This window comes from Malus domestica, chromosome 07 (genome assembly GCF_042453785.1).
Source record: "Malus domestica chromosome 07, GDT2T_hap1".
In the NCBI taxonomy this organism is placed as follows: domain Eukaryota; kingdom Viridiplantae; phylum Streptophyta; class Magnoliopsida; order Rosales; family Rosaceae; genus Malus; species Malus domestica.
Window position 1 is genome coordinate 33,669,828 of NC_091667.1, and position 24,165 is coordinate 33,693,992.

At 38.0% G+C, this 24,165-nt stretch overlaps 3 protein-coding genes across 6 annotated transcripts; 1 reads left to right on the forward strand and 2 right to left on the reverse strand.

Annotated features, from left to right (window-relative positions):
* The first annotated feature begins 9,700 nt into the window (after window positions 1-9,700).
* On the forward strand, window positions 9,701-11,705 carry LOC103439720 (dihydrodipicolinate reductase-like protein CRR1, chloroplastic). Its single transcript, XM_008378308.4, has 9 exons — window positions 9,701-9,942; window positions 10,028-10,150; window positions 10,229-10,303; window positions 10,394-10,459; window positions 10,551-10,646; window positions 10,771-10,887; window positions 11,100-11,192; window positions 11,283-11,471; window positions 11,585-11,705. The coding sequence occupies exons 1-9, from the start codon at window positions 9,829-9,831 to the stop codon at window positions 11,615-11,617; spliced, it is 906 nt and encodes a 301-aa protein (XP_008376530.1). The 5' UTR covers window positions 9,701-9,828; the 3' UTR covers window positions 11,618-11,705.
* A 1,212-nt stretch (window positions 11,706-12,917) lies between these two features.
* On the reverse strand, window positions 12,918-18,897 carry LOC103439721 (probable transcriptional regulator SLK2). 4 transcript variants are annotated; one of them, XM_008378311.4, is made up of 11 exons: window positions 18,772-18,897; window positions 18,025-18,127; window positions 16,858-17,870; window positions 16,545-16,676; window positions 16,303-16,351; window positions 15,727-15,941; window positions 15,570-15,638; window positions 15,004-15,104; window positions 14,812-14,905; window positions 14,633-14,702; window positions 12,918-14,080 (listed from the first exon to the last, which is right to left on the reverse strand). In XM_008378311.4, the coding sequence occupies exons 3-11, from the start codon at window positions 17,815-17,817 to the stop codon at window positions 13,191-13,193; spliced, it is 2,580 nt and encodes an 859-aa protein (XP_008376533.1). In that variant the 5' UTR covers window positions 17,818-17,870; window positions 18,025-18,127; window positions 18,772-18,897; the 3' UTR covers window positions 12,918-13,190. The 4 variants fall into 4 exon arrangements, with proteins under 4 accessions (XP_008376533.1, XP_008376534.1, XP_008376532.1 ...); XM_008378312.4 differs by having other exon boundaries at window positions 18,008-18,127; XM_008378310.4 differs by lacking the exon at window positions 18,025-18,127 and having other exon boundaries at window positions 18,772-18,894.
* Window positions 18,898-20,796: 1,899 nt separating this feature from the next.
* LOC103440113 (probable F-box protein At1g44080) lies at window positions 20,797-21,811 on the reverse strand. Its single transcript, XM_008378786.1, has 2 exons — window positions 21,619-21,811; window positions 20,797-21,467 (listed from the first exon to the last, which is right to left on the reverse strand). The coding sequence occupies exons 1-2, from the start codon at window positions 21,809-21,811 to the stop codon at window positions 20,797-20,799; spliced, it is 864 nt and encodes a 287-aa protein (XP_008377008.1).
* Between the last annotated feature and the right edge of the window lie 2,354 nt (window positions 21,812-24,165).

The window sequence follows — 24,165 nt, forward strand, 5'->3', positions numbered from 1 at the left end:
ATATCAATAACATAACCATTTATGTTTGGAGTGTTGATACGTTCTACCTTATAATTTAATAAGTAAATTAAAAGAGGGTTTATCTTGACAGTTGACCAGATAGACAAATAGTAGGGACAAAGGCAAAAGAACATAAACCTACCCTAAATAGTGATAAATGTTAATAAAAAAGTTAAAAGCATAGAACACCCAGTTACATGTGTAACCAGAAGCCAACTGTAAGATCCCACATCGTCCACGGGAGTGAATCCTGTAAGTCTTATATATATATTCTCATCTCTACCTAGCACGATGCCTTTTGGAAGCTCATTGGCCTTTTGGGAGCTCATTGGCTTCGGGTTCCATCGAAACTCCGAAGTTAAGTAAGTTCGCGCGAGAGCAATCCCAAGATGGGTGATTCACTCGGAAGTTCTCGTGTGAATTCCTAAAAACAAAACCATGAGGACGTGGTCGGGGCTCAAAGCGGACAATATCGTGCTATGGCGGAGTCGATGCCGGATGTGGTAAGGGCCCGAGCCGGGATGTGACACCAACCCTAGAAGAATTCGATAGATGGGGAGGCCATATTTGGATCTTCTTGAGGAAATAGTTGGTCAGCTTATAGATTCAAAATGGTTATCAAACTATTAATTCTAAGAGCAAGTCCACCCATAGACATTGCTCGAGGGACATGGGAGAGGAAAGGGCCCGAGGCCCTGTGAACTTGCTCCAGCCTTGAAGGAGCCCAAGAGGAGGTGAGGCCTGAGCTCCAGGCCTGTGACGAGCTGACAGCCCGAGCCCCCGAATGGGTGTGACGCCAGGCTGACGCCAACCCTGGCGTCTAATCCTTTTTTTATTTTTTTTCTGTCAGGCGTGTGCACCCACTCGCGTGTGGGGGTGCGTCGCCCGACCAGTTTTCAGAAAAGTCAGTATACTTTTCAGACAGAAAAGTTACCGTTGGGAAGCCACGTGGCTTCCCACGGTCCATTCGATCTCAACGGCTCTTTAATTTGGACCGTTGGATCTCAACGGAAAAAAACATAAAAAAAAATCTTATTTAATATCAACCGTTCGATATGAGATCAACGGTCGATGTTAATATGCCTTATAAATAAAAGAAAAATAGTTTTAAAATTAAGAAAAGTTACCGTTGTGACACGTGGCACAATCTGGAGTGTTGGAATTCAATTTTTTTTTAAATCCAACGGTAGAGATTAATTATTTGAATAAAAAAAATTTAAAAATTGTAAAAAATCCAAAAAAATATCTGAAAATTAAAAAAAAATGTTTCTACTTTTCTATAAATACCTTCTCATTATCATCTACTTTACACCACAATTTCATATTTCCTCAACTACTTTCAACCACATTCCTATCTTTCTCTCAAAGCTTCAATCCAATTTTTTTCAACAAAATGACTACTGATGCAGGTTGGACGCTTCTTAAAGATGTTGTATTGTGTATTAGCTGGGTTGAAGTTACTCATAGTTCGCGTACGGGTAATGAGATGTTGTCACATCCCGGCCCGGGTCCACCACATCCCGGGCCCATTCCACCACCGTAGCACGATATTGTCCGCTTTGGGCTTACCATTCCCTCACGGTTTTGTTTTTGGGAACTCACGAGCAACTTCCCAGTGGGTCACCCATCCTGGAAGTGCTCTGGCCTCATTCTCGCTTAACTTCGGAGTTCCTACGGAACTCGAAGCCAGTGAGCTCTCAAAATGCCTCGTGCTAGGTAGAGATGGGAATATACATTTAAGGATCACTCCCTTGGGCGATGTGGGATGTCACAATCCACCCCCCTTATGGGCCTGACGTCATCGTCGGCACACTTCCGGCCAGGGATTGGCTCTGATACCAATTGTCACATCCCGGTCTGGGTCCATCACATCCCGGGCCCATTCCACCACCGTAGCACGATATTGTCCGTTTTGGGCTTACCATTCCCTCACGGTTTTATTTTTGGGAACTCACGAGCAACTTCTCAGTGGGTCACCCATCCTGGAAGTGCTCTGGCCTCCTTCTCGCTTAACTTCGGAGTTCCTACGGAACCCGAAACCAGTGAGCTCCCAAAAGGCCTCGTGCTAGGTAGAGATGGGAATATACATTTAAGGATCACTCCCCTGGGCGATGTGGGATGTCACAGATGCAGTTACGAGAAATGTGGAGTCTTATTCATACCAATTATCTTGAAAAAATGGGTGGGAGTAGAACCAAAGAATCGATGTCTAGTCGTTGGAAATTACTTAGCCAATCGTTTAGTGTTTGGAGAGACGCCTTGACACAAGCAAGTAGTAATCTTCAAAGTGGGGAAAATTACACGGATCAAGTAACAATATATTATTTATTTGTTTGTACTATACCCAAATTTACATTGTAATTATTTGTTTGTATTATTTATTTGTTACATACTTTAATTATAATTATTTGTTTGTATTATTTATTTGTTACATACTTTGATTATAATTTTTTGTTTGTATTATTTATTTGTTTCCTACTTTAATTATAATTTTTTGTTTGTATTATTTATTTGTTACCTACTTTAGTTATAATGATTTGTTTGTATTATTTATTTGTTACATACTTTGATTATAATTTTTTGTTTGTATTATTTATTTGTTACCTACTTTAATTATATTTATTTGTTTGTATTATTTATTTGTTACCTACTTTGATTATAATTACTTCTTCTCCCCCATTGTGTAGCTAATTCAAGCACAAGCTTGGTATGGTGCCAAAACCAAAAGCAAAAATAAATCATTCAACCGGTGGGAATGTTGGAACATTGTCAAAGATTGTCCTAAATTCAAAGTTGTGCCTGTCGGTCCAGAAGTTGTCATGAACAGCACCCCGCTATACTCTACACCTGATAATGACTCGCATGAAGATGATGCAAAAGAAGTGCCCGAAACGCCCATCCTTGAACAAGCGTCGGGTTCGACCCGTTATCCAATTAGGCCTTAAGGTAAGAAGGCTTCAAAGAGAAATGGAAGTGCTTCCAAGCATGATTATGCAAAGTACATGGAAGAACTTATTCGCCGTGGTGAATTGACTTTAGCGCGAGAAATGGCGAAATTTGAGGCTGATAAGGCTAGAGAGGAGGCAAAAGCTGCAGCTATGGAGAGAGAATTTCAAGCTAATCAGAGAGAAAGAGAGCTACTTAGGCAAGAAAGGGAACTGGTTAGAGAAGAAAGAATGGCTCAACGAGATCGTGAGATTATGAACACACCTTTAGAAGGGAAGTCTCCAAATTCTAAATATTTTTGGAAGTCGGAGAAAGAGGATGTGGTGCGTAGGAGGCGTGCAAGAGAAGTGAGAGCAAGAGGAGATGGTCCTAGCAGGAAAAATTGGTTAAGTGATGATGAATATAGTACTTTTTGTAATCGGAGCCCATAGTTTTCCAATCACCTTGGGTTGTAATTTATTATTTATTTAATTGAGTATTTTATGTTGTTTCCAATGTATTGAACACCAAATAAAACGTACCAAATAAAATTACATAAACACACCAAATAATAAAAACCTCACTAAAATAAAACACACCAAATAAAATTACATAAACACACCAAATAATAAAAACCTCACTAAATGAACTAAAATAAAAAACACCAAATAAAATTACATAAACATACCAAATAAAAAAAACCTCACTAAATGAACTTAATTATCTTCAGCTTGTTTCAATTATCCATTGGTGCTCTATCAAGTCATTTTGCCTGGCATTGTGCATGTCTGGCCTTTGAAATGCAATATATCGTTGAATGACCCTTTTATTGTAACGTACATCCCTTTCTAATGGCTCATGTTGCACGGGCTCATCGGTGGCATCATGAGCACAATATATACGTGTTCTTGAATTGTTCATCGTGTCTAACTCATATTCATCAATGGCTTCAAAATCGTACTCATTTTCCACAATCATATTGTGAAGAATGATGCACGTCATCATGATGGATCGAAGCGACTCTACATCAAACAATCTGGCAGCACCCCTGACGATCGCCCAGCGAGCTTGAAGGATACCGAAACAACGCTCTACATCCTTCATGCACCCCTCTTGACACCTTGCAAAGTGTTTTTCCTTTGCACTTCACGGACGTGGCACTGTTTTGACAAATGTTGACCACCTTGGGTAAATGTCGTCAGCTAGGTAGTATGACCCGTCATACATACGTCCGTTGACCTCATACGTGACTTTTGGTGCCTTTCCTTGCAGGACATCGTTGAACACTGGGGATTGGGCAAGGACGTTGAGATCATTTTGAGCTCCCGAAACCTCGAAAAAGGCGTGCCAAATCCATGTATCAAAGGATGCCACCATCTCCAAAATGATACTTTTTGCTCATTTTCTGTCTCCCTAAGCGTCTTGCCATGCACTTAGACAATTTTTCCACGTCTAATGCATACAATCAATGCTCCCAATCATCCCAGGAAAACCTCGCATCTGGGCCTTCTTCAGAAGCCTTTCCAAGTCCATGTGAGTAGGTTTCTGGAGGTATTCTGCGGTGTAGATAAATTTGATTGCTCCGCAAAACCTCATCAGGGACTTAAGAATGGTTGATTTCCCCATCCTCGCTATCTCATCCACTTGGTTTGTAGATGCTCCATACGCAAGCATCCGCAACGCAGCAGTAATTTTTTGCTTGGGAATGAGACCCATAACACCACAAGCATCCTTCTTTTGCACAAAGTAAGAATCATGGTTGCAAACAGCAATCATGATTTTGTTAAACAAATGTCGTTCCATTCTAAAATGATGTCTGAAATACGTATCAGGAAATGCACTATTATGGACAAAATAATCGTCCAACAGCTCCTCACCTCATTGTTGCATGCTTCTATCAAGGTTTCTAGAACGGGTGGGCCTGCATATTTGACCCACAGCTTGGATGACTCGACGAGAAGGTGAGTCTCTGGCCATTCTTGCTTCGTCATCTCTCATTCTCCGCTCCTCATTCTCTTCCTTCTCATTTTGGGCTATATGGAGATTGAACATTCCTTTAGATTGGTTAAACAATTCTTCCTCTTTTTGATCGATTTCCCACATCATGCTTGAAGAAGAAGACATTGTAAGTAGCAACTATGAATAATGATAGAGATATTGAGAAAATTGGTGTAAGATTTAACAGGATGGATGATGGATTATATGGAGGATTCTGAAATGATTAGGTTGTAGATAGTGCCACGTGGCATGCCGTCATTCGTTAAAAATCTCATCGAAATCTATCCTAAAAGATTCTAAAAAGATAACGACACGTGACACGACGGCATTGGATAAAAATCTTATTGAAATTCATCACCAATAATTATATTTTCGGATAATGACACATGGCGCAACGAGAACGATTTAAAATTTGATCGAAATCTATCCTCAAATATTCTGAAAAGATAACGACACGTGGCACGATGACACTGGATAAAAATCTTATCGAAATCTATGACCAATAATAGTCGTTTTGGGTAAATGACACGTGGCGCAACGAGAACGATTAAAATATCTTATCCGAAATTACAAATAAATTTATTTAGTATTATTTTGTAAAAAAAAAATAATAATATTTTATTGCCTATTGTCAGGGCTATTCAAGTGCAAGGGTGGAGATGCAAAATGCAGTTACTGTTCATTAGGGCAGTTACTGTTCACATGGTGGATTGAATAGTGAATTGCCTGGGGGGATGGCTCCAAGGGTGAAGTTGCTCGGGGGACAGGCGAGGAGAAAGGGCCCGACGGCTGGGGGATAGGGCTCCAGCATATGCGAGCTTGAGGGACAGGTCAGGCCCGAGCGATAGGCCCGACGGGGATTGCCAGCCCGAGAGCCTGAGGGCTGTGTGATGTATGGCTGATGTGCGGTATCGGTGCATGCGCTCGGTGTTCTCTACGTCCTCCTTCCTCCTCGTCCTCCTTCCCCTCTTCGTCCTCCTTCCCCTCTAGCTTTGATGAGGATAATAACGGATCTGGGCCGTTCGATGGAGAGCACAAAATCGCGAAGGTTGTAGACGGAGATCGGAAACCCTTTCTCGGCGATGTTAAGGGCGAGATTTTGCCCTATGACAGCGAGGCCTGCCAAGCCTATGTGCGACAGAGCTGGTGAAGCTTCCATGGCTGCTGCTGTGAGAGAGAGAGAGAGAGAGAGAGAGAGAGAGAGAGAGAGAGAGAGAGAGAGAGAGAGAGAGAGAGAGAGAGAGGGGGGGACCGGTCAAAATTAGGGAAAAAAAAAATTTATGGATTGGGTGAGAAAAAAATATTAATATTTTAGTACCAATTGCCAGGGGTGAGGGTTCTAAGGGTGGATATGCAAATGGCAATTACTGTATTAAGGGATTGAATAGTGGATTGTCAGGGGGGAGGGCTCCAAGGGTGGAGTTGCTCTAAGAGTGTTTAATTTACATCAGCGTGAAGTGACAGTAAATCTCTAGTTATTAAATTTATTATTTATTATTTATGCAATTCATTACTTTAATATTCTACTTAACGACAAACTTATTATTTATTATTTATGTAATTAATTACTTTTTGCAACATATTAAGTAGCTATATATATATTTCGACCTGTATAAATCTGTGGCTCGGATGATATAGCAAGTAATCATTTTTAAAGCAACAACATAGATTCATTGAGAAAAGATAAAGCAAACTTAAACGCTACAATCTGATAACAAGACATCAAGAGGACGTCAGTAGATTCCTCAAACCACACTCACAATTGAACAAGAAATGGTATAGTTGAATATCAGAGTACGCATATTATTAAACAAATAAGAATGCATAAACAGCTACAGAACCTCAAGAGCCTACATCGTAACTAACTTATTATTCATACAAACACATCTCTCTTTATTCTCCAATAAGTATAGCATGCGAGACGGTGAGCAGCCTCGTAATCTGGCAATGCATGGGCAGCAGTAGCTTCAATGATATCAAACAGCAAGGCCTTCGAGTCTTTCACAGTGCGTCCGATCAGAGACGTTTTGGTAGGACCCTTTTGCAATGCTAAAATAATCTTAGAGTGAATCGTTGTCAAGAATAAAATTTTGTAGACCCATATGGTTTGACAATAATAGCCCCTCACGAGCCGCAAGAGCTTCAATATGAAGACACGAAAAGACATACTCAAACACCTAGGTGCAAGCAGCAACAAACTGCCCAAATTAGGTCTCGCATGAAACCCTAGGTTGGTGGTGTTCCAAATTGGATGGAGGCACCTGGAAAGTGCATGTGTCTAAAGTCTAAACTCTCATCATTTTTACTAACTGGAATGATTTGGGTTTCATAAAACCCTACCAATACGAGAAGTTAAAGTAAATCTTACGTTTTAAGTGCAGTTCCATTTTTCTTAAACCCTATTACCTGAGAGATTTTTTTTAATGTGTTTTGGACACGGAGGGATACATAAATTAAAGGGACATTTAAAAAAAAAATTCCTCCAGTCATATAATTACATGTGATGTACGCCATAGTTCCACTGAAAAATTTCTCGTACTACTAACTAAAGGGTTCATTTTTTAAAATATAAAAACATAGTTTTTGTATGAAGAAAGAGCATCTGATCCCTAATTGTGTTATATATGAAGAGAGAGGATTTTAGGAAATCGAAGGATGGTGGAAGGTCTCTTTAATGGTTAGTTAGGCCTTAATTTGAAAACGAAAATCCAACAACTGAGAAATAAAACAATTGAATGCCAGGCTTGTTCTATATTGACTGCTCGAAACATCTTTAATGGCATTGTGTTGGAAAATGATGGGGCACTGGATTCGCACCTCACTCGCAAGCAAGCAAAAAGGCTGGCATTGGCATGCCCTAAAATGCTTGCTACAGAATGCAATCTCTCCTACCTGCATGCCAACTGAGCATCTCCAAAAGTCTAGTTAAATGGGGTTTTTTGGTTACTTTAACAAAAGAATGCAGATGAATCAAGTTTCAACATGCTAGCTAAATGATTAGTTAGTTTAACTTTGTAAACAGTAACTAGCTAAATTTAGTTAGGAGAAAAGAAAAAGTTAAATTTTTGCTAATATTGTTGGATATGCTACACGCAATGAGTTGCCAGTTTTGACTAATTTTCATATTGGCCTGATTTTGACGACGTGAAAGTTAAGTTTTGTGGTGAGCTATCAAATTCTAACACCTCAAAATTCAAGACTACATTCTCATTTTTTTGGGGGTGTTTTCTTAATTTAATGATATATTTACACAAGTTTGAGATTTGGGTCAAGCCATATGATAGGTTAGTCATCCACAATATTTAGTATCAAATTCACTATTCATGAAAGTTGAACTTAAAATCTCGTGTAATGTTATGTAGATTAATTTGTAGACTAAACTTGCAAATTAAATGACGTGTCACCAATAAGAAATAAGCACGTTGAACAATACTTAAGTAATAATTCAATTATCAACTTCCATGTCATTTAGCTTACAAAATTTAGTCTACACATTTAGTTTCTCTAGGATTACCTTAAAATATCTCATTCGTAATTTATAAGTGAAAATAAATACTACTAAACTATAATTTTATTTGACTTTTTTTATGTTATGAAATAAAAAAGTGTAAAGTGGGAGATAATCATGTTGGTATAATGTCATCTTTTTTTAAGGAACATCATCAATGAAGAATGAAAGTGTAATTAGGCAATGGCCTTGTGTCCCTCATTAGACCTCCTTTAGGATAATAATCATTTGCTTCTTTGTTTAATTGGGTTGAATATTAAGTTAATTATGATGGATCTTTGATCCACACGTCCCAACTCAATTCTACGTGTTAATTTCTAGTTAAAAAGTCAAAACTTTAAAATATCTCATAAAAATGTAAAAAAATAAAAAAGAAAGAATTACCTGTCACTATCTTTAGTTACTGGTTGGAATTACCAAATGAGCCATTTTTTTTCTTTAATCTATTACAGTGGGAGTGGATCACAAGAATTTCTAGTAAATATCAATAGAACTTAATAAGTTAATCCTACGCCAAGAAATTAATTAGGAAGTCTAGGTTAATATTTTTAAGAAAACCAACATGCAAAGCAATGTAAATTTTTGTAAAACTGTCATACTGTTAAGTATTGTTGTTAATTTAATAATGTTATAATATATTTTTATTTATTTATTAAAAAAATCTTAAATTCATAAAATATCACCATTGTCTTCTGTTTATAGTATAACATGTAAATTAATAATAAAACATGTAAAAGCTTATTGCTTAATTGTTGTATTCAAGTTAATCAAATCAACTCAACCTACAAATTTATAAGTCTGTTTGAAAATTACTGTATAGTGACATCATTGACCCTATGGTTGCATTCTTAGTTTATTACAGGTCAGCACTCCCCATCCAATATATTCATCATAAGCTAGTGAGAGCAATTGGGAAAACTCAGCACACATAATAATGGGTGTATTTTTGCTCACTGCCCTCAAGTGGTGGGTAATGCTTACCACTCATATTTATTACGGATGAATTTAAATTTTAAGATTTATGTACAAATTTTGATATTTAAACTCATCAAATTGTGATAAATAAGGTCACAAGCAAAAATATTCCCCATAAATAATAGGGGGAAAGAATTTGACAAATATACAGCAAATGTGCAAATAAAAACGGAAGCATGTGGAAACCAAAAAAAATAAAATGTTGCTTGGTTCCAGAGACACATGCGCAAACATGCATGGCCCAAAAAAAAAGCACAAATCGAAACATGCATACCTGTCAATGTGGCAATTTTTGTCACACATTTCCCTCCAGACAAAACCAATCCAACAAAACATAAGACCTTATCTTTGAAACCAAAGAAAATGGCTAGGCCAAAATCCTTATCTTTTACTGTGGGAATTGCTGAACTGAGAAAATAGCCATGGCAGCACTGAGCTGCAAATTTCATCACCCTATGGTCTGCAAGAATTATAGACATGCCAAAGCAAAACCCTCCATCTTTTGCTCAATGCAGCCGTCGCAAAACAACATCAAGGTGTTTAATTATATATTAATCTGGATTATATTGAAAATTAAATGAAGTTTTTTTGCTAATACCTGATCTCAATGTCTTGAAATAGGTAATTATAAACGGAGCAGCGAAGGAAATTGGAAGGGCGGCTGTAGTTGCCGTGACCAGAGCTAGAGGAATGGAGGTGGCTGGTGCAGTGGACAATTATCTAGTAGGAGAAGATATTGGAAAGGTATTTTCATTCATTTCTTACTACATTGTACTTTTTAAACATATGAGGATATTTGATCTTTCCTTGTAACAAAATTAGGTGTGTGACATGGAAGAGCCTCTGGAAATACCGATAACAAACGATCTCACGATGGTCTTAGGTTCCATTTCACAGGTAACAAACTCAACGGTTGAATATTAATAAGCATATACACCCGTGTGATTATTTTGTCGATGCTTCTCAATCTTGTGTAAAAATTGGCAGTCTAAAGCATTGGGAGTAGTTGTTGATTTCACTGAGCCTTCGAAAGTCTATGACAATGTTAAACAGGTAATGTTCAACCACATTCAAGTAGTATACTTGATACATTAAAAACCCTGATTCTGCTTTCGAATTTGATCGATTATTTCTCCACTAGCAGGCAACAGCATTTGGCATGAGAAGTGTCGTTTATGTGCCGAAAATTAAATTAGATACAGTATCAGCATTATCTGCGTTATGTGACAAAGCCAGCATGGTGAGCACAGGGTGAGATGTACTTCATACAATAAGTTTTCAGAAGTTCTTTTGCTTTTCTTCCTTCTTTATCACAGAATTAAACCATTCATTTCTCACTGATATGTAGCTGCAACTGTGTTTAGGGTTGTCTTGTTGCGCCGACTCTGTCAATTGGATCAATACTCCTCCAACAAGCTGCAATTTCAGCATCCTTCCACTACAACAATGTAGAAATTGTGGAATCAAGAGCATCTGCAATGGTAAATTTGGTTCCTCATCCGTAAAAAATGGCAAACTCTCACTATCTTATATGTATGAAACCACATAATTGTATGCCCTATATAACCCGTAACATATGACATATGTATATATCTTAATGTGCCGATAGCTGTTTGCCCTTGAATATGTAACATCAGAAGCCTAGATATCCTACACATGAAAATAATATGCTAAAGTTGCCTTTGGGAAACAGGATTTTCCATCATCAGATGCAACCCAAATAGCCAACAATCTGTCTAACCTTGGCCAAATCTACAACAGAGAAGATATTTCAACCGATGTTCGAGTAAGCTCAAGTACAATTTTTTGTCTATCGGTTCTAGTTTTATCCCATGGACTGGAACTCATTACTATATTTTTATCGTACGTGCATAAGGCAAGGGGCCAAGTTCTGGGAGACGACGGAGTTCGAGTGCATAGCTTAGTCCTTCCCGGGCTCCCGGCTAGCACAACAGTTCATTTTTCTCGTCTCGGAGAGGTTTACTCTTTGAAACATGACATCACAGATGTGCAATGTCTCATGCCAGGCCTCCTCTTAGCAATCAGAAAGATTGTGCGCATTAAGGTAACCAATTTATACATTTCTATCGCATCGCATCTCTTAAAATTTTTCAAGTACATATCCTGCTTCAACCAATACCGATTAATATCTCTTCTGTCTTCGTTTCTTTACTGCAGAACCTGGTGTATGGCTTGGAGAAATTTTTATGAACCTTCGGTCTCGTTGATGTTAAACTCAACCACATACTTTCGACTCCCTTGTAACTTAGAAAAGAATGAAGATCGATTTTGTTAACTATCTTTATTGCGTTATGCTCCATTGCTCATAGAAATCAGGACTGTCAGCATGAACAACTAACGGAGATGTTATAAACTAGCCAAAATCGACAAGAAAAATAAAAACTAGTTGGAACGACGGAGATGTTATAGTGTGATACCGTAGTACCACGAGGCAATGCCCAATACGTGAAAGGGTAAAATGACCAGCTGATTTTGTATGGGAGTCAAAGCTGCCATCGAGCTACAGCCTCTACTTCCGACTTCAGCTAGGCAAAACTTGTCCAAAATGATTTGGCCAGCGAGTATGCACTGTTGATCAAGCCCACGGATGGCACATCAAACCTGTCCGATTCCAGTTATCGACGTCGGACGGCCAGCACGCTTTATCGGAATGTTATTTGCATGAACAAGGCAGCTGGGTTAATTACCATGGGGGTGATTTTGTTGTCGACAAGCCTAAAATGCCAATCAAGATCAAATTTTCAAAGGTCCAGGTTGATTGTACACACACCAAAGGTGGTCTCTGCTTGGACTCGGTGTTCATAACCCCTAACAAGTCGAGAGAACGACATACATACATATAATAATTAATATTTGGAGAGATTTTTCACTGTACCTTGAAGACCGGCATATATCCTATATGTCATTATTTAAGTTGAGGGTACCTAAAATAAAAATAAAAAATTCACTTATATAATAACGTATGGTGAACCGCTCCGCGATCCCAGCGCATTGAAAAATCTTATTTGGAGAAGCAACCCTAACCAAAAGCATGCAATTTGTTGTGTTTGGCATCTTAATTTAGTGGGTAAGCGGGTCAGATAACATGTTTACATTTGAAGCAAAGTAGTGTGCATTTGTCTTTTCCATATTCTTTCGTGTTTAAATGTGAACGGCTTCCCCAAAATAACGCGTATAATTGTCTTTTTCATATTCTCTTTGCTAAGTGATGATCTAAATCAATAATATAATGTCATGTAAAGACGCTAACACATAAACAGTGAATCTTTTTCATATAAGTTATCATCCTATCTTTTGACATCACGTCAAAGTTCACCAAATTATGCATTGAATAGGATCATACGGGTGACTAAAAGTAATACCAATTCGGTCTACTGGAGTGATGTAGCACAATGTGACGGGTCAACGAATACACTGGAAAAACCGCTTCAGCATAACGTAAATGGCGGAAGACTTGAGAAACGAGAAGAAAAACATGTAAAAGATCATATAACTGGGAAATTTAAAGCTCTTCTCAGACTTCTTTTGAATCCAATAGATTACACTTGCAAGACATGGAGACACATAAAACCCTCAAGAAACACTAAAATTCCTACTCAACTGAACTACTAAAGTACAAGTTGCACAATGTCACAACGATAATGAGACCAAAGCGAAAAAGAGGGGGGGGGGGTTAAGAAAACAGCTTTTAAATTGTCCTGTACAAAGATAAATGCCGGTCACATACCCAATGGGAGCCAATTTAGGCCAAATTATGTTACCGTCACGCCTTCCAGCCATACATGTTATCATCAAGACTGCTGTTAAAAAAGCCGTTCTCTGTGAATTCACGGGCAATGTCTTGTACCAGATCCTCTTGCAAGTGAAGGTTTGAGGGTAAATCCGGGGCTCTTTGGTTGTATGTGTTGTTACCACCACCACCTGTGGAATTGTCGCTGTTTGCAGTGGCTTTGAAGCTGTTATTCCTGCTTGGAGCAGGGCCGTGACTACCAGACACATTGGAGGTGGATGGTGCTGCCGCTGGATTGTTGCCTCCAAAACTCACTCCATTCCTCCCAACACTCCCATTTGCACTTGGACTGGGAAGAGATTGTTGTCCTCCTCCCCCGCTGTTATTGGACATCTCCTGTAGCAGTTGCTGGATCATCTGTTGCTGCAAGGCCTGGTTACCCTGGGAGCCAGTTGAATGAGTTTGTTGTAGCAAGCTATTGGAACTAAGTGACCGCTGCTGCAGCTGCTGTGGCTGTCGTGAGGGTAGATGGGGACTTGACAAGGCACTACCAGGTAAGTTCTGCATGGATCCCGGTATCAATGCGGCGGCACCTTGGAATGTTGATGATGGGCTGTGGTTGGAATTATTGAAGGAAGAAGATGCCTCCTGTTGAAGAGAGTTTGCATTTGAATTCATAGAGTTCTGTCTCAAAAGCAGATTCTGGTAAGCGGCTTGCGCTGAACCACTCATAGCTCCACGACTGACCATCTGATGGTGGTTGTTCATTTGGTTATTCAGTCCAGGATGCAATGCCATTAGCTTATTGAGTGTGTTCCTGTCAGTGGGCAAACCCTGAGCACTTGCTAACTGCTCCATTTCCTGCATCTTTTGCATCTGGAGCTTGGCTGCGGTGGCATGCCGAGGATAAACCTTCAAGCCCTCTGCAATTGTCAACATAAGTTCACCAAGAAAACAAATCATTATAAAAACTGTGTCACAATAGTTGCTAGATAATTTAATATGCATCAATGGATGGATGAGAAACAACCGAGAAAACAAAAAACAAGCCAAGTACCCAATTCTTCACCGCATTAAAGATTGACTTGAATTAAAAAAATAAAGGCCATACTGAACTAAAGAAACAATGACGAAACTACTTCCTACAGGAAAAATAGGTAGGAGCAGACAGGTCCAGTGACAGGAGAATGTTAGAGGCTGCATCTCCATGAATACAATCAGCCATAATATTCGATGCATATTAGCCCAAAACTGAAGCTTCCACAAGATAATGCTTTACTCCGTGAATGACTCGTTAAAGATACAAACAGTAGCAAGTAGGAGATCAGTTGGGTAATCATGTCATGGTTTGTTTAAGAAGCTGTCTAAAGGTGGTGATGGGATGTAAGTCAGAAGATGGTACTAACAATCAACTATCCATGCAAAGCAGCAGCATAGAGTTAGAAAATAACAATATGGGAAAAAGGGAAACTTACCAATTGGCCCAACTTTGTTCTCCCTGCAGAAGTCAACCAAGTCCTTCATGCTATTGACAACCTCTGAGATCTGTCAAAAGTACAGAGTCAGCAACTAAGACAGAACTCGGAATAAGAGAATATAACTTAAATTTACTTCTTAGGTCAAAAATCATGTCCATAAATGCAATAGCATATACCTGCAAACACCTCACATATCTCTTAGAAAAACCTAAGTCATTCAACGACTGCAACTCCAAACTCTTTGCGAGCTGCCGTCCAGCTGTCAGCACCCTGGAGAAAGCAATCAACATCAGTGCAGCCCTTCAGAATCGAAGTCTAATACCCAATAATTCAACAAAAGCAGTTCACTGATAGATTCATAAACTCACATATTGCTGTTTGTTTGGAGATCCTGCTGAGAAATCCCATCAGATCCACTTTCAGCTATTGTGCTTTGGCATTTCTGAGCAACTTGAACCAACTGATTCACCTGGAGAAAAAGTATGCTTCATAAGTGCAAGGGATAAAGTCTGCCCAATTTAACCTACTTTTATTTTCTGCTAAAATTTTGGTCTGTTTAATTAAATTGAATCACTGACCAAAAGACCACAAAGATATTAGGAATGTTAGCACTACTACTAAAATCAAACTAAGATGGCTCACTGGAAAACAATCAGATCAAGGAATAACACCAGTACAACCAATTTAACGTGTCTTAGTAGATTCCCAAGAAACCTTTATACAAACATAACAGTCTAAGAGTTAAACTGTCTTTCTAGGTTCCAGAATTGCACATTTCTCATAACACATGAATTAATCAATTAAATCACTGGATATCACTACCAGTCATCATATTCTCACAATTACCGAACTTAAAACTGAGAGGTAAGGTAATGCATAAGTCAACCAACCAAATAAGAGGAAAACTTAAATTAAGGCACATATAAACCAGTACCTGTGGAGCAACCAACCTACGAGGAAGAAGTTCTTCATGTCGTCTTGCACAGAATTCCCAAGACAATATCTGGTAAAGCATAAAGTAGAAGGTTAGAAGCAGGTTATTTTCCAAGGCACAAAAACTAAAAGCCAAAATTGAGAATTTGTTCTCTTACCTTTAAATCTTGCGTAAATATGATACGAAGCTGACCCTCCCGAACAACACGAAGTTGCTCATATACACTCTCTTGAACTGCTTTCCCATACTCCAACATCATCACACCAGAAGGAAATCTACCTTCACGTGGCAAGTCCAAGAATAAAAGCTCATCGATGACTCCACTGCCAAATTTGATTTCATTAAGTCTAGGAAGCACTTCAAATGTTGCCTCTGTAACCATGAAAAGGAACTAGTTGGTTAGATTCAGTTTACCAAATATAAATATATCAAACATTGGAGGTAACGCCACAGAGATTTCTATATATTTCTAAGTTACTTTGGCACAAAAAAGTTTATCAGCAGACTATTGATAAAAAAAATGATAGACTGTAAGGGGCATTAGAGGGTAGAAACCTCAAAATAAAATGATGGTAATGTCCAACTATGCGGAAAAAGCATAAAACTTGGAGAAAGAAGCACCTTAAGACAAATAAAAAGCAAAAACTAATTGTCCCCTCAAGACCGTTGGTCTAGTGTTGTAAGTTGTAACCCTTAACAAAGCACAAATCAATAAAGCTTCAGATTTTCTTACCAAAACCCCTTCCAGATTTAGAACCACAAATGTCGCATTGCCACGCGTCCTGACCAAAAAGAAAGCAAATATTCACATGTACGAACCGTTGACATATGTTCAATCAGGCAGATAATATAAACACAAATGAACTATGAAGTTATAAAAATAGGAGTATCAATTGTAGGGACACAGTCACTTATGATTATATGAGAAACAATTTAAATAACTGGACAGAAGAGTTAATTAACACGTATACTAACCATAGCAGCCTGAGGGAAAACACCAAGTGCGTGATGGCCAACATTATCATATAATGACAAGCACCATCTTTTCTTAGCACGAGGAGAGTAATACTCTGTAACAAACTTCCTCCAATAAGCAATACTATTGTCCTGTCAACAAAATTCACACATCATTAGATAAACAACGCTGACGGATAGATACTCAAAAGGATAGAAACGTCTAAATAAGATATTTGTAACGAAAAGAAAAGCATATCTACAAACCCAGTTGAAATGGAACTGAAGAGAGAAAAGAAACAGCACAATGAAGTGCATAAACAAGGGAACTCACAGCAGGCCGTTGCCGCTGATGATATAAATATTGCATCAGCCTACGAGCACATACACCACCATCATAGGGACGCTTAATGGAAGATACTGGCTGCATTGGTTGTTGAAATTGCTGTTGTCTCAACTGCTGCTGTTGTTGTTGCTGTTGTTGCTGTTGCTGCTGCTGCAACTGGGCTCTCTGCAGTTGAGGCATTGACTGCAAAATCTGTTGCTGTTGCTGTTGCCGTAATCTCTGCTGGTGAAGTATGGCTTGTAACTGGGGATTCCGGCCTTGGAATTGCATTGGATCCTGTCTTTGCAGTAACTGTTGTATCACTTGCTGCTGCAGAATATCTTCCTGCTTGATATCCAGACGGGGTTTTTTCTGGACATGGGACAAATTGTTTGGATCCTGAATAAAAGTTCCAGGTACTCGCGCTCCCATGGGAAGGGAAACCTGGCCAGTTTGGGACGTTGGTAAAGAAGTAGCACTTGAAGCCCCTTGCTGCCGTTGGTTTTGGTGCTGCTGATTCTGCTGCATTTGTTGAGAATTCTGGTCATGCTGAGAATTCTGTTGCACTACAGAAGACCCATCCATAATTGATGACCCTGACATGCTAATATTGTTGGAAGAGAATGACATGGGCGATGCTGGTAAGCGCATGTATGACTCGTTATTGATGCTTGCACTTCTTTGCAAATGGGGACCTCCAGAAAATACAGAGTTTGCATCTGTGACCAAAGAACTTGCGCCAACACTCGGACCTGAGTTCGCCACACCACTCAAAACTGCATTATTCATGTCCCCAGAAACCGGTCTGAGATTTGAACGCCCAGTTCCAAGAAAGGAATTAGAAGAGTTCCCAAAAGATGAGCTCAAGTGTGAGTTAACTGCAAGCTGAGACTGCCCATCCCCTTGGAAGAAAATTCCAGAACTTGGTGAAGACTGAGCTAATCCTCCAGCCACACGAGAAGGCACCATAGGAGGCACCGCACTTTGGTGGCCAGAGTCTAAGTAGCTCTCCAGAGCCAGGCCTGACAATATTTTTACAATAATTAATATGCTCAGCCCACTCAATAGATACAAAAACAAAATAAACAAGGAACTCCTCTTAAAAAAAAAAAAATCTCAAAAATACAATACGGGCAGGGTCAACAATACAAATACATACAATTTCAGAACCCTCACCTCACTGTGTCACTAATTTCACCAGTTATCCAATAAATATGCGACCCAAAAAGGTGCACAATATTTATTTTCTGTATGACCTTTCAACAATTTCTTATGGGATCTAAGATAAACAAGAGGAAACAACACTATCAGCAGTAGAACAAGAACTAAAAACATAAACCAAACTAAATTCCAAACCAATACCATCCAGATAAGTAAATTAAACACTTACAACAAGCAAGAAACACGAAATCCAACCCAAACTAAAGCCCCCTGGGGTTCCAAAATGTTGATTTTTTAGTGAGCCCCACAAAAACCCTAATTTCCAACCAAGCTACCCATGAAACAATGACATAAGCTTATCAGCCCCGAACCCAGCAATTTCTAGATGATCTAAACCCAACCCAGTTCAACCGAACCGAAAATTACCAAAACACAATTGAAACAATCAAACATTTAGCTCAATCTTTATCAATTAAACTGATAATTACAGACTAAAGATCGAACTTAAAGCAGCTCCAGCTCAAATTTTGAACAAAATTAAACTAGTAAAACTCGTAATTAAGCAGAAAAACAGAAGATCGAGCAGCAAAAACGAAATTTCGAAGACTAAGTAGAACAAAAAATCAGTGAGCTTTTTCCAGTCCAGAGATCGATCAGAGCATAATTTAATTAACCAAATTAATTAATCTGAACTAGCAGCAAAAATCAAACCAAAAAATTGAACAAGTAATCGAATTAGATAAATGCACGGCACCTACGGACCTCAGGAATCGGGAGCTGTAAAAATCCGCAACGCTGCCTTAATTTGGAAACAAAAACCCGAAATTTGCAGAGAAATTTTAGAGAGAGATAGAGAGAGGAAAGCAGTCGGAGGGACGCTGTTTATATACCTAGCGGGAATTGCAGAGGAGTAGTGACCGGCTGCATCGGTGTCCTGCCCTACATCACCGGCTACGCTCGGTGAATCAAGGAACACGTGTTTCGTGATCGGTTGAGAATTGTAGTCGGTGAGAGATCGGGCGATGTCAACCCGAGGATTAAGACACGTGGTGCAACCCAACTGGTTGTTTTCTAGGTTGCATATGATGCAATGAGGATATTACCTGGATTAGCCTGTTGAGCTTCGATGCGGTGCACCCGGTTGTACGTGAGTTTGTCTACGATCTTTGTCCTTCTCGGTAACGGAAACGAGGGCAAATGCGACAATTCGAAAGGATAATTGAAGAATTGGGGACACGTGTGCGAATCGAATTGGGTGGATCTTTCCGTTTCTAGTCGTGTGGGATTTTACCATATTGGGTTAACGGATGTTAGATATTTTTTAGTGTGACCGTCACACGGGATGATATACCACGTATCGCTATATAAATTGTGAGATATATGTGTTAAAAATTTAATAACTTAAAAAATAAAATTTCTCACAACTTACATAAAAACATATGGTGTACCACCTGTGTTCCCATCATAATAAAAAATTTCTCAACGGATAGAGACAGAACGTCTGATTCTGCCACGTGTGGCTGACACGCACAATAGAACAAGGCCTCGTGTGGCTTATGTTCTGATTAATTTCGTTAAAAATTGCTCTTCCAAAAAAAAAAAAAAAAAATCGTTAAAAATTGTGCTTGACTAATTTAACCCCGGGGACAGAAATACATGCGATGAAGAATCTTAGGATTTTTTTTTTTTTTGTGTCAAAAAATCTTAGGATGTTTCAAGATGATGTTTCTGTTGCACAACATCATTTTTTTAATACATTGATATTTTTACACTAAGGAAATGAGAAGTTCGGTTAAGCCACATAGTAGGAAGCCTAATTTGGTATCGAATTCGCAATCCACAATATTCAAACCTAAGATTTCTTACTTCCTAGTGAAGATGAATACTACTAGACCGTAGTACTGAGTAACGTTACACAACATCATGGTAATTGCAAAAATAATGAAACCAAACAGTATAGGTGCGGTGTCCTTTTTTAAAGGCCCAACAAAGTCGAGACTCGCACCTAATATCGGCCAAACAAACTTTACTTGTTCTTATTATCTAATCATTGGTTATAGAATATGCCCAATCCGATATAAGGAGAAATTTTTTATGAGTTTCGAAGGTGTGAAATTTTTTGTCATTCTACCGTACTGTACCATTATTATACCATATCATATTGATTTTGTGCCAAACTATAATACTACGATAATCGTACTAAACCAAAGATATTTGGTAGTATATGACAACGATACTAGATTTTTTTTCGTACTAAAAGTTGGTACAAATGTTTTGATACTGTAATAGTAACGAACTCATCTTTATTTGAAAAACAAGCTAGTACATCACTTGTTATAGTATAAGCAAAATTTGAACCCTCCGTCAAAATTGTATATGTTGAATAGATTTGAAACCGGAAGCACAAGTTGAGAATATTTTTGGAACAAATTTTTACGTTTCTCGTTTTGGTTGATTCTCCATAAATTGAATAACCATATTTCATTAGGAAAAAAGAAAAAAGAATATCATTTCTCATTAAAATTGACGGAGCCAACAGCCACAATAGGAAAAGAAAAATGCAGCGACATTTTTAGGACTAGAACATGACTTAAGATACAGTGGACGGGAGGAAGATAATATGGCAAACATGAGAAACAAATTAGATAAAGCCCTTTCAGAGCTTAAAAGGTCGCTCAATCCAAATTGTAGGTCGATTGGTGATGTGCATTAGGGTCGTAATATCTTCTGGGTAAGGTTGCGATAAGCTTTGATCCTTGACGTTATACACACCAAAATCATGTGATTTCAAGGGTTGGAAAGGTCTTGACTCATGTAATCATGGTTGAAGTATATGCAGTTGGGCTGACATCCTGAATATTTCGAAGCCGCCAAAGCTATCGAAGAGTTATCACCAACGAAGAGAGCAACATCACCCAAGTCGTATATTTCAGTCCGCTCACACTTGTGATGCTTGAGTTCAAAAATTCTGAATTGATAAGTCATCCGTCTCCCATCCATAACATTCCCATACCTTTCAACCATTAAAAATCTTGTCTCATTTAAATCCACAAGGTATTTCTTGGCTGGCGCTCCGTCCGTGTAGCCTAGATCCAATATTACATTGCACTTGTACTGAGCAGTAGTATCAAAAGCCACAAGATTGCGGCTGCTTTGATCAACGCCGTAAAACTCATCTTCAACTGGAACAACATCTTCAATTATATGCCGACTATCGGCAACAAAGGTCCATGTTGTATCTTTACCAGGTCTAATAAAAGCCAATTGACAGTATACCTCGCATATCACCACGACAATGTAATTGTCTGCACATAATACAGGGTCTGCTGAAAGTATAGCCTTGTAGGCAAAATAGTAGCTGATAGACGAATCCCAATTCTTCAATGGTGGAACACCGCCGATGAGTGGAGGAAGGCGAATGATGGAATTTTCTTTCTTTCTCGTCCCTTTAATTAACCCTAAAGAATGGATTAACCAGGGTTACTACAGAATCCTTGTCCACGTATATCAACCATCCCTTCGAAGAGTCGCAGAATTATCGCACGTTCGGAACCTGTACGTGAAAATCAAGGACCTTATTCTGCATGGCATCGCACAACGACCATGTGCCTCTTTTTGCAGTCTGAATCATCAAGAGCACTGGAGTTGTCACCTTAGCGCGTTCATAGTAGTTATGCTTTGCTACTGAATACAACCACTTAAAAACAATGCTGAAACGCAAATAATCTTCTGGCGACTCCAATCTCTCAAAGACGGAATCTAAAAGGTGCTTACGCAAATTCTGCCAAACTACCGAAGCCATAGTTTTGGCTTTAGAAAACAAGAACATCTAACATCTTTTAATTGATCCAAATCAAAATGTGAGTATAAGATTAAGTATGAGAAATATGAGGTGAGATGAGTATGAGAAATACTAACGTTCACATTTTTCTCTCGCTAATTTGACGAAACCAGGTAAATTCATACAAAAGACGAAGGGAAATTTTATTTAAACTCATATAACATTTTTCTACACTCAACTAATTCACTACACCCATATTAATTTCAATTAAACTATCAATATCTCTTTAAACCCCAAATATCTACGTAAACTACCCTCACGAACCCAATCTAATATATAAATTTATCTTTACACCCATTTAGAAAATAAACCCAAAATCAGTTGGAGACAACTTTGTTTTTGAAACTATTTTCATATCTGATTCTTAAGTGTGTGAACCTTTTACTCCAATATTTCTTAGGAAGAAAGTGCCCATGCAGGATGGTGATCTTTTTCTCTTTTTTCTCGCTAGAGTCGAAAATATAGTCACAATGATATACATTATTCTCATCGGTATAGGACGAATGATAATCGTTATCATCAATGTCCCAATCTTCTTCTATTTTAGTGCCACGAATGATAATCGTTATCATCAATGTCCCAATCTTCTTCTATTTTAGTGCCACGCAAAAACCATATTTGCTTAATGCATCAATCATATGCTATCTGTTGAGTTCATGTTCATCGGTTTAAATTATTCTTGAATATATATCAAAGCAGAACTCAAGGACTTTATCATAGCCGTATTTGTTGTATTTCAAGTTGTTAGAAGTAAGAACAATTTTGCTAATTATAAATATGTTCCAGATTTGGACTTCACTTTTGGAGATGAATCCTTTCGCATTGGTTGATGGATGACACTGCTGCCTTCAAGAACTTCAAAAAGTACATTTCTTCACTTCAGTTGTTTTTACCTTGTTTGTTTTGTTATGTATAAGCCCAGCTATCAACTAGCGTTTTAGCTTCATTATTTTTATGTTTCGGTTGGTGGCAGTATTGAATTCCCAATGCCTTTTGGAAGAGTTATATGAGTCCTATAAAGAAATTTATTAACGGGCTAACAAAGACTTTCTTTGCAAGCAATATACTTTTAAACTCTAAAAAAAATTAAAATCAAATGAAAAAAACGTGGATAAATCGATTTATATCTTAGTTGAAGGATTCAGAACTTCAAAATCATCATCCATTAGTCAAAATGAACGTATGATAAAGATTAAGTGATGATAGAGTTTGATTATTGAGTATGGGTTTATTGATAACTTTTAGTTTTATTATTAATTTCATCTTGTACTTAATAATAATAGTAATTATGCAATAAGATAAAAAAGACAATTAACATTTAAAATTTAAGTTGGGTGTAATAAGGTTATATGAGTTCAAATAAAATTTTTCTCTCCTTCCGTCCAGTGAAGTGTTCAAGGTTTCTGAAAGATCTTTATCTTTTTACCAATATAGTGAAATCAGCTAAGAGGTAATAAACAAAGTCATTTTCGATCTATTAAATTTCTTCACCTAAGATTTCCTTTCTTTCTCTCTCTCTCCATTCGTCTAGTGAAGTGTTCAAGGTTTCTAAGAAATCTTTATTTTTTTTACCAATATAGTGAATCAGCCAAGAGATAATAAACAAAGTCACTTTCAATCTATTAAATTTATTCACCTAAGATTTCATTTCTTTCTCTCTCTCCCTCCATCTAGTGAAATGTTCAAGGTTTCTGAGAGATCTTTATCTTTTTACCAATATAGTGAAATCAGCCAAGAAGTAATCAACAAAGTCACTTTGTATCTATTAAATTTTTTCACCTAAGCTTTCCTTTCTCTTTCTCTCTCCCTTCGTCCAGTAAAGTGTTCAAGGTTTTTGAGAGATCTTTATCTTTTTACCAAGATAGTGAAATCAGCCAAGAGGTAATAAACAAAGTCATTTTCTATCATTTTCTATCTATTAAATTTCTTCACCTAAAATTTACTTTCTTTCTTTCTCCCTCTCCCTCCGTCCAGTGAAGTGTTCAAGGTTTCTGAGAGATCTTTCTCTTTTTACCAATATAGTGAAATCAGCTAAGAGCTAATAAACAAAGTCATTTTCTATTTATTAAATTTCTTCACATAAGATTTCCTTTCTTTCTCTCTCTCTCTCCCTCCGTCTAGTGAAATGTTCAAGGTTTCTGAGAGATCTTTATCATTTTACCAATATAGTGAAATAAGTCAAAAGGTAATAAAAAAAGTCACTTTCTATCTATTAAATTTCTTTACCTAAGCTTTCCTTTCTCTCTCTCCCTCCGTCAAGTGAAGTGTTCAAAGTTTCTGAGAAATCTTTATCTTTTTACCAAGATAATGAAATC

Coding starts and splice junctions, on each gene's coding strand:
- LOC103439720 (XM_008378308.4), top strand. CDS start 9,829: ATGGCAGCACTGAGCTGCAAATTTCATCACCCTATGGTCTGCAAGAAT. Junction 10,460..10,550: donor TCTATGACAATGTTAAACAG/GTAATGTTCAAC, acceptor CTCCACTAGCAG/GCAACAGCATTTGGCATGAG. Junction 11,193..11,282: donor ATATTTCAACCGATGTTCGA/GTAAGCTCAAGT, acceptor TACGTGCATAAG/GCAAGGGGCCAAGTTCTGGG.
- LOC103439721 (XM_008378311.4), bottom strand. CDS start 17,817: ATGGTGCCTTCTCGTGTGGCTGGAGGATTAGCTCAGTCTTCACCAAGT. Junction 15,942..16,302: donor TAAATCTGGAAGGGGTTTTG/GTAAGAAAATCT, acceptor TCATGGTTACAG/AGGCAACATTTGAAGTGCTT. Junction 15,639..15,726: donor TATTTACGCAAGATTTAAAG/GTAAGAGAACAA, acceptor ATGCTTTACCAG/ATATTGTCTTGGGAATTCTG.
- LOC103440113 (XM_008378786.1), bottom strand. CDS start 21,811: ATGGCTTCGGTAGTTTGGCAGAATTTGCGTAAGCACCTTTTAGATTCC. Junction 21,468..21,618: donor GATTCAGACTGCAAAAAGAG/GCACATGGTCGT, acceptor TCCATTCTTTAG/GGTTAATTAAAGGGACGAGA.